This window comes from Eublepharis macularius, chromosome 4 (assembly GCF_028583425.1).
Source record: "Eublepharis macularius isolate TG4126 chromosome 4, MPM_Emac_v1.0, whole genome shotgun sequence".
Lineage (NCBI taxonomy): Eukaryota > Metazoa > Chordata > Lepidosauria > Squamata > Eublepharidae > Eublepharis > Eublepharis macularius.
In genome coordinates this window covers 146,894,730-146,909,964 of record NC_072793.1, presented here as the reverse complement: position 1 = coordinate 146,909,964, position 15,235 = coordinate 146,894,730, and the positions used below count along the sequence as shown (strand labels likewise).

At 40.2% G+C, this 15,235-nt stretch overlaps 1 protein-coding gene across 3 annotated transcripts in view; it reads left to right on the top strand.

Annotated features, from left to right (window-relative positions):
* The window catches only part of ATXN7 (ataxin 7), a 113,359-nt gene that overhangs the window by 48,882 nt on the left and 49,242 nt on the right, over window positions 1-15,235 (top strand). For 2 of the 3 annotated variants that reach the window (XM_054976870.1, XM_054976869.1), the window contains one exon: window positions 6,714-6,818. The exons of the other annotated variant lie outside the window; for it this stretch is intronic. In XM_054976870.1, coding sequence (XP_054832845.1) covers window positions 6,714-6,818 — 105 coding nt within the window. The remainder of the gene's footprint in view (window positions 1-6,713; window positions 6,819-15,235) is intronic. 3 annotated transcript variants of the gene reach the window in all.

Sequence of the window (15,235 nt, the reverse complement as noted above, 5' to 3'; positions counted from 1 at the left end):
CTGTGGCCCCACAGCGTAGGAAGTTCTAGAGTACTGACAGGCACAAACATGGCTGTCTCCTCTGGATGGCCTGCTCCCTTACTCTGTGCATGAGTGCGTGTGTACTGTTCACATGTCTGCCCAGCAGCAGGGAAAGTATGTTCTTTTTCTCTCTATCTTGCCTTAGAGCAACTTTGACAGGGTGGAAGAACTTCCCTGCTGTCTGAAATTGCTTCTCTTCTTCAACGTGTGGTGGCATTCTGAAAAATAATGCTTCAAAGATGAGCATCTATTAATTATTAAATGCTTACCTGAGAAAAAAGCTATAATCGTGCTTTGATTATTGTATTTTTAATAGTATTTGATTTAAACTGTTACATTTCATAACAAATCTACTACCTTACATGTTTTTGGACTAGAACTCTGCCATGCAGCAACATGCAGCTAGTTTTTGATTTTCTTTCATACTGCCATTTTCACTTACGTAGATCTTTGCCAGGTTTCTCTTGGCATTCTTGGTCTTGTTTTTTAGAAAAAAAAATTAAAAGAGGCCAAGAAAAATGAATACAAATCAATGTGTGAATAGCCAAGCTTGTGCGTTTATCCCTTGGTACAAAATTGCAAATATTTTAAGTGTCTGAAATATTGCTGACCCTGGCTTCTTAACTAATGCAGTCTGTGTGATCTGAGCATATTTTAAGGAACATAATTACCAATACCCTCTGTCCTCCATGTGTTCAGTCCTGAGATTGATGCCATATTCCTTAATTAGGTAGGAGTCTGTGGCTTAGTTGTAGAGCCCAGACATTGCATGCCGAAGGCCCCAGGCTCATCTCCAGTTAAGGGTCAGGGTATAGGTGATGAGAAAGACCTCAACATGAGACTCTAGAGAGATGCTGCCAGTCAGAGTAGGCAGTAAGTGACCTTGATAAACCAGTGGTCTGATTCAGTAGAAGGCAGCTTCATCCCTATCCTTTGGAATACATAGTTCACCAGTGTGTGGAGCTGGTCATTCGTTGTTGGTGCACCCATATATTGGAATTCTTTTCCTGTCAGGCTCAATTTCTTTGTGTTTTCTACCTCCCCACCCCCCTCCACATTTCAGATTTTTATTGGCATCTTTTGTCATAGGATTTTTATTGTACATTTGAATTTCATTATGAAGTAATTTTTATGCTTTTAATTGTGTATTATCTTGTAATCTACATTGCTTTGAGCACTCAGGAAGGTAACTGATAAATGTTATATAGATAATTATGCTAGACTTTTAGCAGAGCTCATGAAAAGTGCTGCTTTGTACATGACACAGATATTAGAAGCAGTTTTATACTTGGCTATATCTGCAGCAGGCGAGTTCCTTATATCTCCTCCTTGGGAAGATCTGCAGGGCAAAGATTTTGAATGTTTTACTGGCGTAGTAATATTCAAGTCCAATAGCACCAACAAAATTTCCAGGGTATAAGCTTTTGAGAGCCGAGCTCCCTTTGTCAAATACCAGACTCTTGTCTGAAGAAGGGAGCTTTATTCTCGAAAGCCTAGACCCTGGAGATCTTGTTGGTCTTTAAGGTGCCATTGGGCTCGACTCTTGCTCTTCTGCTGCATACCACAACACAGCTACCCATCTGAAATTATCTTATTGAAATAGTGGAAGCTTGTAAATGGAACTACTTATCTAAATTTGAAGGCATGGATTTTGGACTTGGCAGTGTATTTGAGCAGCAGCATAACTCAGCAGCAGATTTTTTTTAAAAAAAAAATCGGTGTTCTTGGCAGTCTAGATTTTTTTTTTTACATTAAGTTTCCATGTCACTTCTTGTAAAAGAACAGGCACCATCTCTTAAACTAGTGTATTATTGATTTTGAGAGCCTGTTTAAAAAAGAATTCTTGTAAGCAAAAAATCTAGCCTAATCATATGAAAAAGTCTTGAGATTTTAGAGATGATGCCATGTTATGAAAATGTGGAGTAGCATTAGAAAAAGATTCCTCCTTTCCTAGTAAAGGAGTCTTCAGTAATGTAGTTGTAATCCACCTGAAGAAGCCAAGCGTAATTGACAGTTTTCAACGTTACAGAAGTTGCGATTCGTTACTGCAAACTTCAATAGAGGGTTAGATTCAAAGGTACTGTTCTACGGGCAGGACAACACCAGTTGGTGGAGGGGGGGGAAATGTGAGTTTTGCCAATTCTCTCCTTCCACTACAGACTTCCCTCGTTGCAACTCCCTTCTATTTCTGCTTTTTAAACGTGACACTCCATAATACAGTGTATAGAACACTCCATAGTGGACTGCAAGATTTTGTCTTCAAGTAAGTGATCTTACTGGGTGCCCTTGCATATATACTAAAGAACCAAACAGAAATCAGTTAATTTCACAGTTATCTCTGATTGAATGTGTGTAGTGTAATGTGGAAGACATGTAGGCTGCATGACTAGTTTTTTAATATGATTTAAAGTAGAAGAAAATACTGGAGCAGAACGTAATCACTTCTAGGATTGACATTAGACAACATAAAACACAGGTAGTACGTACGAGTACATATTTAAAGCAACAGATAATATGTAAGGCAACATAGTGGTGATGTTTATGGTCCCTAACTCATTAGCAAAGCATCTGAGACCCCATCCCTACAATACAGCCCTCCCATTTGAGTAAAAAGCCTTTTTGAATAATTCAGTTTTGCATCGTTTGCAGAAAGCCAGGAGAGTGGGGGCTCTCCTGACCTCCTCAGGCAGGTCATTCCACAGGATAGGGGCCACCACAGAGAGAGCCTGTGTACAGGCTGCTGTTGATTTCGCCCATGTGCAGCCTGGCACCTGCAGGAGACCCTGTTCAGATGAGCAAAGCTGCCATAGAGGAACATAGGGAGGGACCAAGACCATGAAGAGCTTTGTATGTAATAACCAATACCTTGAACTGATCACGGTAACTGAGAGGTAGCCAGTGGAGTGACTGTAGGCTGGGAGTGATGCTCATGCTCCTGCTCGCTCCTGATAACAGTCGAGTTGGGTTTTATAAAGGCTTTGTTTAGTTACAAATACTGTAATTTAATAGCAACCAGTTAGCATAAACTCTTGTTCAGGAAATACTGTAATTACAAAATTTAAATCTATTTTTCTAAATTGGTGAATTTTTTTCTTACTGATGGAAGTCATCCTGATTTAGATTGGTCCACTCTAATTTTGTTGAAGATTATCATGAGGCAAAATCTTGCATTTTAACTTGCCAGCATGCTGCATTTATGAAACACATTTATGTACTCAGTTCTCTCATATTTTTATTCTGCTGTTCCTCCATAGAATTCATATATTGTATTTTGGTATTGTAGCCCTATTCCATCAGACTTGGCAGTATGAATTTTTGAATGAGTTTTGTGATCTTTGGTCTGACGTTTATGGCAAATAGCTGCTTTATCAGGACACAGTTGTCTATTATAATGCATGGGGTGGAGAAAGTGGATAAAGAAAACTCCCTCCCCCCAAAAAAACAATATTAGAATTTGGAGGCACCCAGTGAAATTGGGCAGAAAGTATTTCTTTACACAACATACAGTTAACTTTTGGAACTTGCTGTCATTGTGATGATGGCTAATGTCTTCAATAACTTTTAAAAGGGCCTTAGACAGGCTCATGGAGAATAGGACCATGAGTGGCTCTTAACTGGGAAGGCTGCATTGTTGCCAAGAATTGTTGAGGCTCTTATGTCTTTGGCAAGATCCCTTATACCCATTGTGTGGGTCACTGACTAAGTCAGAGGACATCTTTTAATGCAAGTGTAAAACCTAATCCACCAGAGAGATGGAAGAAACACAGGATACTTCAGTAGGAATTTTGGACTCAAACTGGAAAGTGGGCCACATTCACACTGATGTGAGTCACGGACACATGCATCTTCAAAAGGGATTAAATGATTAATGGTTAAATAATAAGGATTCGTTTACCTTCTGGATATTGATGTAAACATTTCAAGGATTTTCAAGGCATAGGAAACTGGCAAAGGGTTACCTACACAATCCAGGATCGTCTGCGCCTCAGGAATACGTTTTTTCCAATGCTGGCCATGCAGTTAATAGGCTGCATGCAAGACTCACTGGATCGTGTTAATGTTAATTTTTCTGAACAGAAGTCCATAGCTGAGTTGCTAATATTTAAGGATATGTACATAGGTTAGATTGTAATCTTAAGATTTAAACATTTTTGATAGTTTGAACAATTGTTCAATGAAATTTACATCCCTTGTCTTCAGGCCTCTTACGGTAACAGAATGGAACCTTCACGTTCAGAGTCACTGTACAGCTGATGCTAGAGGGAGGGGCAGCAGCCGAGGAAGTATTTGGCCACCACACCTTGTTGGGGACTTTCCCAGGATATGTAGCTTGCCATTGTTGGAAACTGGATACTGGACTAGAGAGATCATAGGGCTAATCCAGCAGTACTCTTCTTATATGATTATTTTAATGACTTTTATGACTATATTTTGTGTTTTGGTGTAAGCTGGTCCAAGCAAAGATAGAAGCAGAATATAATTTTTTAAGTGTAAACAAATGGCAAGATAGCTAGTGCGATATTTTTTTTGAAGTAATGAAATAGTTTTCTAAAGTAGGTTTGTATTCTATCAGTGCAGAAATATATTAAATGAGGAGCAAAGAAGATCAAGTCATGTGGTCTTAATTTCAGTTATAAATGCTTCATACTACAGTAAATAAAGTAGTAAGGCTACTCCCGGGGTATTCCAGCATCATCCCTTCATATCTTTTAAAATAGTTAATATCCAAAATGGCAACTCAGTCACAGGATCTTGTTCTCTACATGAATGCTGTAGTGGTAACTCAAGCTAGAGCACATGAGGGCATGGTCTACTTGCTTGGAGGTGCAGTGGAGTTTGATCTTCTGGCTGTGAACTTCTGCTCAAGTATTCAGTTGCACATTCATTACACATTGGCAATTGATATGCTGAGTGAGAAAATAGTACCCTGCTTACTTACTAAATAGATACAGTTGGAGGTTATGTCATCCTGGCTTGTTGACTCTATTTTGTTTGTTCTTTGTCCAGACAACGGTAATCCTAAATATCATTTTGTCATAGAATGTATCTTACTTTGTTTTTGTATTTTAGATTTTTGTTTCAGAAGAAGCTAAGCTTGGTATTTATGAAAGTGATAATGATCAATCCTCTTTGCATAGGCTTTCTTGTTGGCTCAAGAATTTAGATGAGTTAGATGCCCATTATGTGCCCTTAAAACTGTTTTAATTAACAGGTATTATAAGAAACCCAGAATGATGCAGAACTTGACTGGCAGATTTGATGCCAGGACAGTTTTTGCCATGACTGTAGGTGGTGCAATCCAGAGGGGGGTACGATTCAGCAACCTAAATATTTGGTTTCGCGAGGGAGAAACTGATTCAGGACATCTGGTTGCTTTGTACCACGCACACTGATCCTGACATTTTTATGGCACACTATGGTGCCATCTATGTGGGGGAAGGCGACTATGTAACATGGCACCTCCTTTGACAAGGTGCGGTTTCTTGTGTTTCTAACCTTTTGTTTAACAAAGTTTTTCCATGGCAATGCTTTGTTATGTATTTATTCCACAATATGTGCCACATAAAATAAAATGTCCAACAGAACTTGAGCAGTTAAAGACTTACTGATTTTCAGTCCACGAAATAAAGTAGAAAAATGTGATTCCAAGCTTGTCAGTTTCTCACTGTTTTACCATAAAAAGCTAACTGAACTATATGTTGTTAGTTGTTTTTAAAATGTTTTAGAACAATTGCTTTAAAATTAGTGTAATAATTGTAGTCTATATTTTAATATAAATTTTAAAAATACTGGATCAGCTGGATGACAGAGGAGAGAAATCTTCATACTTCTCTGCTTTTTCCTCTTACAATGCAATCCTGTGCAGAGTTACTCCAGTCTAAGCCCATTGAAATCAATGGCCTGAGACTGGAGTAACTCCATAGGATTGCACTGTGTCTGATTGTTCAGCCTCTTGATTCTCAGCTAATATCTGAAATGCCTGTACAGATATTTTGTGAAAGTGTGAAACATAGTGCGGTGTGGGGGATGCAGATTATCCATTTATTGGTCACAGGGAGTGTGTAGCCATCTTCTTGTCCCATTCTGTCTCCCTCCCATTTATGGCTATAATGCATTGTTAAATAAAAACATTGGAAGCACAAGGAATGGGTGGGTAGATAATGCTGCCTGTTGTAAGTTTATGCCTTTAATAAAAGACACGCTACCTAACATGATGCGTGTATAGTAGGCAGTAAGCTTAAATTCCCATGTAAGCGTGTATAGGTTTGCATCCTTTGAACTCTTTCTAAATCTTTCTAATGCTTTCCCCGCCTTACGTAATTTAAAACTCCATATAAAGAAATTGCGGTCATGGTTATGTTGTTCCTGTATTTCCTATATTTATATGTTCTGTCTAAAATGTCTTACTTGGTTTATGGTGACATAAAATTATTTTGAATCCCACTAGCAGTGGAGACTAACCAATAATATTTTTTTTAAAAAAATAAATCATTCTGAAGGACATTATGCATTTGTAATATTTCATTCTGCAGTTAATTATCACATGTTCATTTCTCCCACCCTTTCATGTAACTTTTCAACCGCAGCTCCAGTGATTTTTCTGGTGGTGGCATCACATAGTTTCTTTACATAAATTGTTCTAAAATCATTGTGATCAGCTGTGAGACATACGCTTTGTCTTTTTATTTTAGATATGCCAATATTTGGTCTTTGCCCAGCTCATGATGATTTCTATTTGGTGATGTGTAACCACTGTAATCAGGTCGTAAAACCACAGGCATTTCAATCACATTATGGTAAGTGCTGAACCATTTTTTTAATCATTAGAGGTGAGGTGAAATCAGGATTAAGTCTGAAAAATTTTGATGATCCTTTTTCATGATCGTTAAAGTTGATGGTGCACATGGCATTGCATAAATAAAGTGCAAAGTGAATCATGCTTTCAATTAACCCTCTTCTGTCATAAAAACCTTCATCGTGGTATGATATTCTGTTAAATCATAATCAGGGCTTTTTTTTCAGCAGAAATGCAGTGGAATGGAGTTCCGGAACCTCTTGAAAATGGTCACATGGCTGGTGGCCCCGCCCCCTGTTCTCCAGACATTGGGGAGTTTAGATTGCCTTCCGTGCCGCTGAGCGGCGCGGAGGGCAGTCTAAACTCCCCTCTGTCTGGAGAGCAGGGGGCGGGGCCACCAGCCATGTGACCATTTTCTCGGAGGGCAACCCACTGAGTTCCACCACCTCTTTTCCCAGAAAAGAAGCCCTGATCATAATTAAAAAGTATTGGGGTTGGAATGAAAATGACTTTGCATAAATAAACAATAGTTTGTTTATTGTAGAAAAATTCAAATGCAACATGAAGGGTATTGGTGTCAGTTGTACCGCACATTTTAAATCTTCTGATGTGTCCCCACTCCCCAACTAAGTTTGCAAGTAGCAGAGAACTTAGAAATTGCAGTTAAGTGTTAGTTATTATTATTATTTATTAAACTTTTATTCCACTCTCCCGGCTTGCATGGGCTCAAGCGTCTAAATATGCATGTTATTGTGTGGGATAGAGAATACTCCTTGTTAGGGGAAACATAGTTATAGGCATTTAAGAGCCCTTAACAGGAACTAATACTTGAAAGGGCAATTAATTTGCAAGGATTGAAACTTGGTGTGTAAACAGTTTCATATGTTCAGTAACTAGATATCACAGTGATTAACAGAATGGCTTAAAATCGTCCTTTGAGGCAAATGGGGTTCTTTTCCAACTCAGCCTTGAAAAGGATTGAGGGGGGGGGGATAGCAAAGGTAGCACCAAATCCAACGTACAAGTTGGCAACAGAAATGTTCTTCTTTAAGTGTAATAGACCTTCCATTCTATCATGCACTTGCAGTAATTTTTTCTATACATACAGAAAATGGCATATTATGCTTACACAATTCTATAATATTTTAGGGTCAAGATGACCCCATAAGCCAGTACATCTTGTGCTTTCATTTTCCTATTTGTTCCATTTGGAATTGTTCTCCAGTAGTGTTTCCGTGTTTTCCTTGTTTTTTCTAACTAGAAGGAAGTTCATGAACCAGTGCAGTATAACTGATTGCATTATTTCTGAGGAATACATGAAATTAGTACAGGTTTGCTAAAAATATTTTTGGTTGTTTTTTTTTACTGTGTCTGAAGTACCACACAACGTCCACTGGTGGAACAGGGTAGATGTTTAAAAAGCCATATCAGTATGTCTAGTCCGTGTTCTGAATGACCCAGATGATTCTGAGTACATTTTTCTCTACCCTAAGTTCAAATCTGTTTGTGTAAATTGATGGTAAAGTTGAAAGCATTCTGGCTGGAAGACTTCTTCCATGCTGTCAGAGAAACAGGCTCTGTATTTGAATTAAATGCTGTATGTAGCATTTGTAAAAAACAAATATGATTGCGATAATGCAGCAAATGTGAAGCAACCCCCTCCCCAGTTTGGAACACAGATGTTCTAGGCTTCCTAAAATGCAGTGAGGTTTTAGTGTAACAAACTGATTACTTGTTGCATGTAATTAGCCTGGTTGTGATGTGTAATCTCTGGTTCTGATGTGCTGCTATTAGCTGGTGATTATGCAGAAAAAATAAAAGTGCTATGCATAAGAATAGTAAGCATGATTATTTCTTTAAAATATGTTGCAGACAAGGATGATATTTGATCTTTCCATTTTCGACCTTGAAAATTGAAATTTGACTATTAAACTGCTCTTGTGATTCAGTAGATTTTGCAAGATGACTATGCTGGTACTGGAATGTGAAAATGCTGCCAGTCTCCAAGTAGTCCCTAGAACTCAGTTGCTGCCTCAGTACCAAACCTCAGAAACAGTTGTTTAATATGGATGGGTATGCCACTGATAGTACTAATTATTGTGAAGCTTGTAAAATTTAATTACCAGTAGTATTAGTAGCATTTGTGAGAGTATCTATGCCACCAATGGTAGGAAGATAATGTCATGTTCACATTTAAATGCCATATATCTCTTGATAGTATCTATAATCTTGCACCTAAAAATCTGTTCTAGAAGTCTTACTCTTTTGCAATAGGTGGCTTTATGACTGCCCTAATATATTCCATCATGACTTAATGTGGCAAAAATCTCTGTGACTTTTTAAAGGCCATTGTTATTTATTCAGAGGAGTTAGCCGTGTTAGTCTGTAGTAGCAAAATCAAAAAGAGTTCAGTAGCACCTTTAAGACTAACCAATTTTATTTTATTGTAGCATAAGCTTTCGAGAATCAAGTTCTCTTCATCAGATGCCTGATCCGAACTGGTCAAATACAGAAGAGGAGGGGAGGGGAAAGAAGGGGACATATATCACAAGAGGACAGGATGCAATTAGTGTGAAGGCAATCAAAACATTCCTTTGCTTGTAAATGTAAACATCTCCTTTTGGTGTGGAGTCAGTTTGCCGTGTTACTTTGCCGCAGTGAAGGTATCCAATTCCTATGTAGTATAAGCCCTCGATAACCACAGCTCTCCCTGCCAGCTGCATCTGACAAAGAGAACTGTGGTCCCCGAAAGCCCACACGTACTCAGGCTGAGATAATTGACAAACAAAGCCCACACCAGGCGTCTCTGGGCTCCCCCAGACCACGCCTCTGTAAAGGAAATCTGTTACCTGTGATAATGTGATAACCATTCATAGTCTCTATTCAGTCCCAGCTTGACAGAGTCAAATTTGCATATGAATTCCAATTCAGCAGCCTCCCGTTGGATTTTGTTTTTGAAGGGTTTCTGTTGAACCACAGCGACTTTTAAGTCTTTGGTGGAATGTCCTGGTAGATTGAAGTGTTCTCCCACTGGTTTTTGGACGTTTCCATTTCTAATGTCAGATTTGTGTCCATTTATTCTTTTGCGTAGAGGTTGGCTGGTTTGTCCAATGTACAGAGCAGAAGGACATTGTTGGCACATGAGGGCATATATCAGATTGGAGGATGAGCAGCTGTAAGAGCCAGAGACAGTGTAGTTGATGCCATTGGGTCCTGTAATTGTATTCCCTGGGTAGATATAGGGGCAGAGCTGGCATCTGGGTCTGTTGCAGGGCCTGGTACCTGTGCTGGTGACTCTGCTGGCCGATTCATGATTGTAAGTGAGAAGTCGTTTAAGATTGGGGGGCTGTCTGTAGGCAAGGAAAGGTCTTCCACCCAGGACTTCTGAGAGAGAGGTATCATTTTCCAGGATGGGTTGTAGCTCCCTGATGATACGTTGGATGGGTTTGAGCTGGGAGCTATAGGTGACAACCAGTGGTGTTCTGTTGTTAGTTCCTTTAGGTATGTCCTGGAGCAGACTGTTTCTGGGTACTAGTCTGGCCCTGTTGATTTGTTTCTTCACTTCATTTGGTGGGTACTGTAGTCTCAAAAATGCTTGTTGTAAATCTCTTAAGTGTGAGTCTCGGTCGAGAGCATCGGAGCAGATACGGTTGTAACGTAAGGCTTGGCTGTAGACAATAGACCGAGTGGTATGTTTAGGGTGGAAGCTGGAGGCATGTAGATATGAGTATCGGTCTGTTGGTTTCCGGTATAAGGTGGTATTTATTCGTCCATTATGTAGTTGTACAGTGGTGTCCAGGAAGTGTACCTGTTGTGTAGAGTGGTCCAGGCTTAGGTTGATAGTAGGGTGAAAGTTATTGAAGTCCTGATGAAATCTCTCAAGGGCTTCCTTCCCATGGGTCCAAATGATGAAGATGTCATCCAGGAATCTTAAGTATAGTAGTGGTTCCAGTGGATGGGAGCTGAGGAAGCGTTGCTCCAAGTCCGCCATGAATATGTTAGCATATTGTGGTGCCATGCGTGTGCCCATGGCTGTGCCATTAACCTGTAGATATAAGTTGTCACCAAATTCGAAGTAATTGTGAGTGAGTACGAAGTGACAAAGTTCAGTGGCGAGGTGTGCTGTGGTTTTGTCCGTGATAATATTCCGTATGGCTTGCAGTCCATCTGCATGTGGGATATTGGTGTGCAGGGCCTCCACATCCATGGTTGCTAGGATGGTGTCATCTGGTAGGTTGTCAATGGACTGTATTTTCCTAAGGAAGTCAGTGGTGTCTCGTAAGTAGCTGCGTGTGCTGGTGGCATAGGGCCTGAGGATAGAGTCCATGTATCCCGAGACTCCTACTGTGATGGTGCATTTTCCTGAAACAATTGGGCGTCCTGGGTTACCTGGTTTGTGGATTTTGGGTAGTAGGTAGAATGTTCCTGGTCGTGGTTCCTGGGGTGTGTCCATATGGATGCATTCTTGTATGTCCATGGGGAGTGTTTTTAATATTTTATTGAGTTCCCTTTTGTATTGCTCCGTGGGGTCAGAAGGTAGTATTTTATAGAAGGTTGTGTTGGAGAGTTGTCTTTCTGCTTCTTGTATATAATTTTGTTTGTCCATGATGACAACTGCTCCGCCTTTGTCAGCTTCCTTGATTACGATGCCAGAATTATTTTGGAGGCTGTTTATGGCCTCTCTTTCTCCACGGCTGAGATTCTGCTTTAGGTGTTGTTGTTTGTCAATTATCTCAGCCTGAGCACGTCTACGGAAGCATTCAATGTAAAAGTCCAATGAGGAGTTACGGCCCTCAGGGGGTGTCCATGTGGAATTCTTTTTCCTGGAGTTTTGTAACGATGGTTGTGTATTGCTGGGTTGGGGGGGGGGGGGGCTGCTGAGGCTGCTGTGATGGTGTCTGTTCAGTGCTTTGTTCATGTTTATCATGTTTAGTCATGTTCATGTTTGTCATGTTTAGAAAAGTCCATAGCATCTGTAGCTTGTCCATAGCTATCTGTAGCTCTCTATCAACCTCCCATAATCACTCTTCTAAATTCTTACCTGTTGTGTAAGCTCAGCAGATTTCCATTACTAGCTAGAAGGGCCTTGTCCTTTGCTCCTTTTTGCACAACCATGTAATAAATCTTGTGCATCTATAATTTGTGGAAATCAATCACAGTCATGAATCTAATTGCAGAACATGATATAAGTAAAGAATTTTGGATTCTTCTTTGTGATCTCTGCGCGGCCCCACATAACAACTGTCTGTGCATAGCATCACTCGGAACTCTCTCTAGTGTTAAAGCCCCCCAAATAGATCCTCCCTTTAAGGAAGGATGAGAACATGTGCATGCATAAAGTGGTGGGGGCAGTGCCATTTCTCTCCGTTCCCTTTTGTTCCTAGAAGCATTAGAGAGGAATTTCTCTGTGAAGGCCTTCTAGTTTGCAAGCTGGGGCCTTTTTAAATTCCCCTTTTCGTCTCCTTTTTTTTGCTTTCTCCAAATTTTCATTTCCTCACCCAGACCACATACCTGTGACGCAGCAGCTCACCTTTAAGCAGAGTTCCCATTAGAGATGGGCACAATTGCTATCTTGTTCTGAGGGGAGAGCATCCAGTCAATTCATGTCCTTATTCCCAAATGCTCAGAGAATAGGTATGTCGGAATAGATCTCTCTTCTTCTGTGCCACGTTGTAAGAGTGCACGGTTGGCATCTGATTTAATGACCAGGATCTAGCGACTTCCTGTGCTAGATCCCTCTGTTCTCCATGGTCATGGTGTATCTGGGTGCCATTTTGTCCTCCCAAGGTTAGTGTCCAAAGTCCACAGTTTTTGATATAGGACAAACAGAATTCTCCAGTAAGCATCTAACTGTGGTACAGGAGCTAAAATGCTGGATATGGGGAAATCGTACCTAACCTTCTGCTGGGAGCTTTGGGCAAAATCGGTTAAATGTATATCATAAATGTTATGCAGGCAAGAATGCGTGCTCCTTGGAGTAAAAAGAGAACAGATGAAACAAATAACTCTAGCTAGTAACCTGCAGCCAAAAATAGGTTCTCTATACTTTCACATACATTCTTTGTGTCCTAAATGACAGTGAACAGTACACTCAAGAAGAAAAATGCATCCCTTTTTACCTAGTAAATGCTTGTGTGAACCCCATTCACTAATTAAAATAGAACGAGCTGCATACACCAGTCTTGGGACAACTGTATACTAGCTGCACTGATTGTTTACTTATATAAATTTTATATGAATGTACTTTTTTGAGAGAGAAAACTATAATTTAAATCCATGATGAGAGCCAGATATTTACAATCATTGATGAGATTGCCAAAGTTCTTGTAACTGTCTAATTAGGCACACTATAAAAACAAATCAAGTTAAATAAGACTGCCTAATTCCTGGAAAGGAACAGAAATGTTACAAGGTTGACAAATGGTTGAAAGGGAAAGAAGAGATATATCTATACACATGTGCTTTTCAGTGGTACTTATATCACATTAAATTAAATATTTCTCAAAGGTTTAATTAAGATATTATACAATACCTTGTTTTGGGCTAACTAGAATTCAACCCATAGTTTAGAGTTCTTTGTCTGCTTAGCCACACGTATCCAGGAACAAATCTATATGGACCCACCGCAGGAACATTGTCCAAGCACTTTTTATCTTCTGCCCAAAATATACAAATCTGGTAACCCAAGGACATCCTATTGTCTTGGGCATAGAGACCATCACTGTTGGGGTGTCTGGCTACATGGGCTCCATTCTCAGACTGTGTGCAGTCGGTGCCCCCAGTTATGTGTGAGACACCACAGACTTCCTGAGAAAAGTACAGTCTGTGGACAAGCTTCCACGTAACACTATTTTGGTCACCATGGATATTGAGTCTCTATACACCAACATCCCCCACAAAGATGGACTGCAAGCCATTAGGAACACCAGCAGGGAAAACACCACAGCTGATCTTGCTAAGCTCTGCCAATTTGTTCTCACCCGTAACTACTTCAGTTTTGATGAAGATTCATTCCTTCAAATCAACGGCACAGCCAAGGGCACTCGCATGGCACCACAATATGCCAACATTTTCATGGCTGACTTCTCAGCTCCCAGCCGCTAACACCTTTCCTGTACTTCAGATTTCTTGATGACATTTTCATCATCTGGACACATGGGAAAGAAAGAAGCACTAGAGGGATTTTACCAGGCCTTCAGCAGCTTCCACCCCAGTATCAACCGGACCATGAACCAGTCCAAATGGGAAGTAAATTTTCTAGACCCCACTGTACAAATACATGATGGATGCTTAAGAACCACTGTATACCAGAAACCTACTGATCAGCAAACATATCTATGTTTCCAGTCACTATCCTAAACATACCAAACAATCCATCATCTGCAGCCAAGCTCTACATTGCAGCCTCATCTGTTCCATTACCTCTGACAGATTCTCACTTGCAGGATCTAAAAACAAACATTTTTGAAATGACAGTCCCCACCTGATGTAGTAAGGAAACAGATCAACAAAGCCAGAAATATAGCAAGGGATAACCTGCTACAAGATAGGCCCAAAGGAAACAACAATAGAACACCACTGGTAGTCGTGTACACTCTCAGCTCAAACCAGTTCAACACATCATCAGTGAGAGACAACCTATGCTGGACAATGATACTCTTCTCTCACAAGCATCGAGGGGCAAACCTTTTCTTGCCCACCAACAGCCCCCAACCTTGAATAACTTCTTACTCATAACAACTACAACAACATTCGATTTATATACCGCCCTTCAGGACAACTTAATGCCACACTCAGAGCTGTTATCAAAGTGTGTTATTATTACCCTGTGAGGTGGGTGGGTGGGGCTGAGAGAGCTCCAAGAAGCTGGGACTGACCCAAGGTCACACAGCTGGCTTCAAGCAGAGGAGTGGGGAATCAAACCCAGTTCTCCAGATTAGAGTCCTCCTGTGCTCTTAACTACTACACCAAACTGGCTCTCATAATAATGTGCTTCCTAACTCTAACACAGACTCTGGGACCAGAGCCTGCAATAAACCAAGGTGCCAGCTCTGTCCCCATATTTACTCTGCCAGCACAGTCACTGGGCCCAGTAACACAAATTACTGTATACTATCTCAGGTTCATTCACTTGTTCATCTTCCTATGTTATATTTGCTATTAACTGCCTTTTTACTCTCTGCATTGGAGAAACAGCACAAAAGAATAAATGAGCAGAAATCTGACATTAGAAATCACAACGCTCAAAAATCAGCAGACCATTTTAGTCTTCCAGAACATTCCATTGCTGACCTAAAAATGGCTGTCTTCAGAGAAACTTCAATGGGAGATTAAAACGTGAGATTTCTGAAAAGTTCATTCACAAATTCAAAGCAATAGACACACACACCCTGGGGCTCAATAGAGATTTAGGATGCA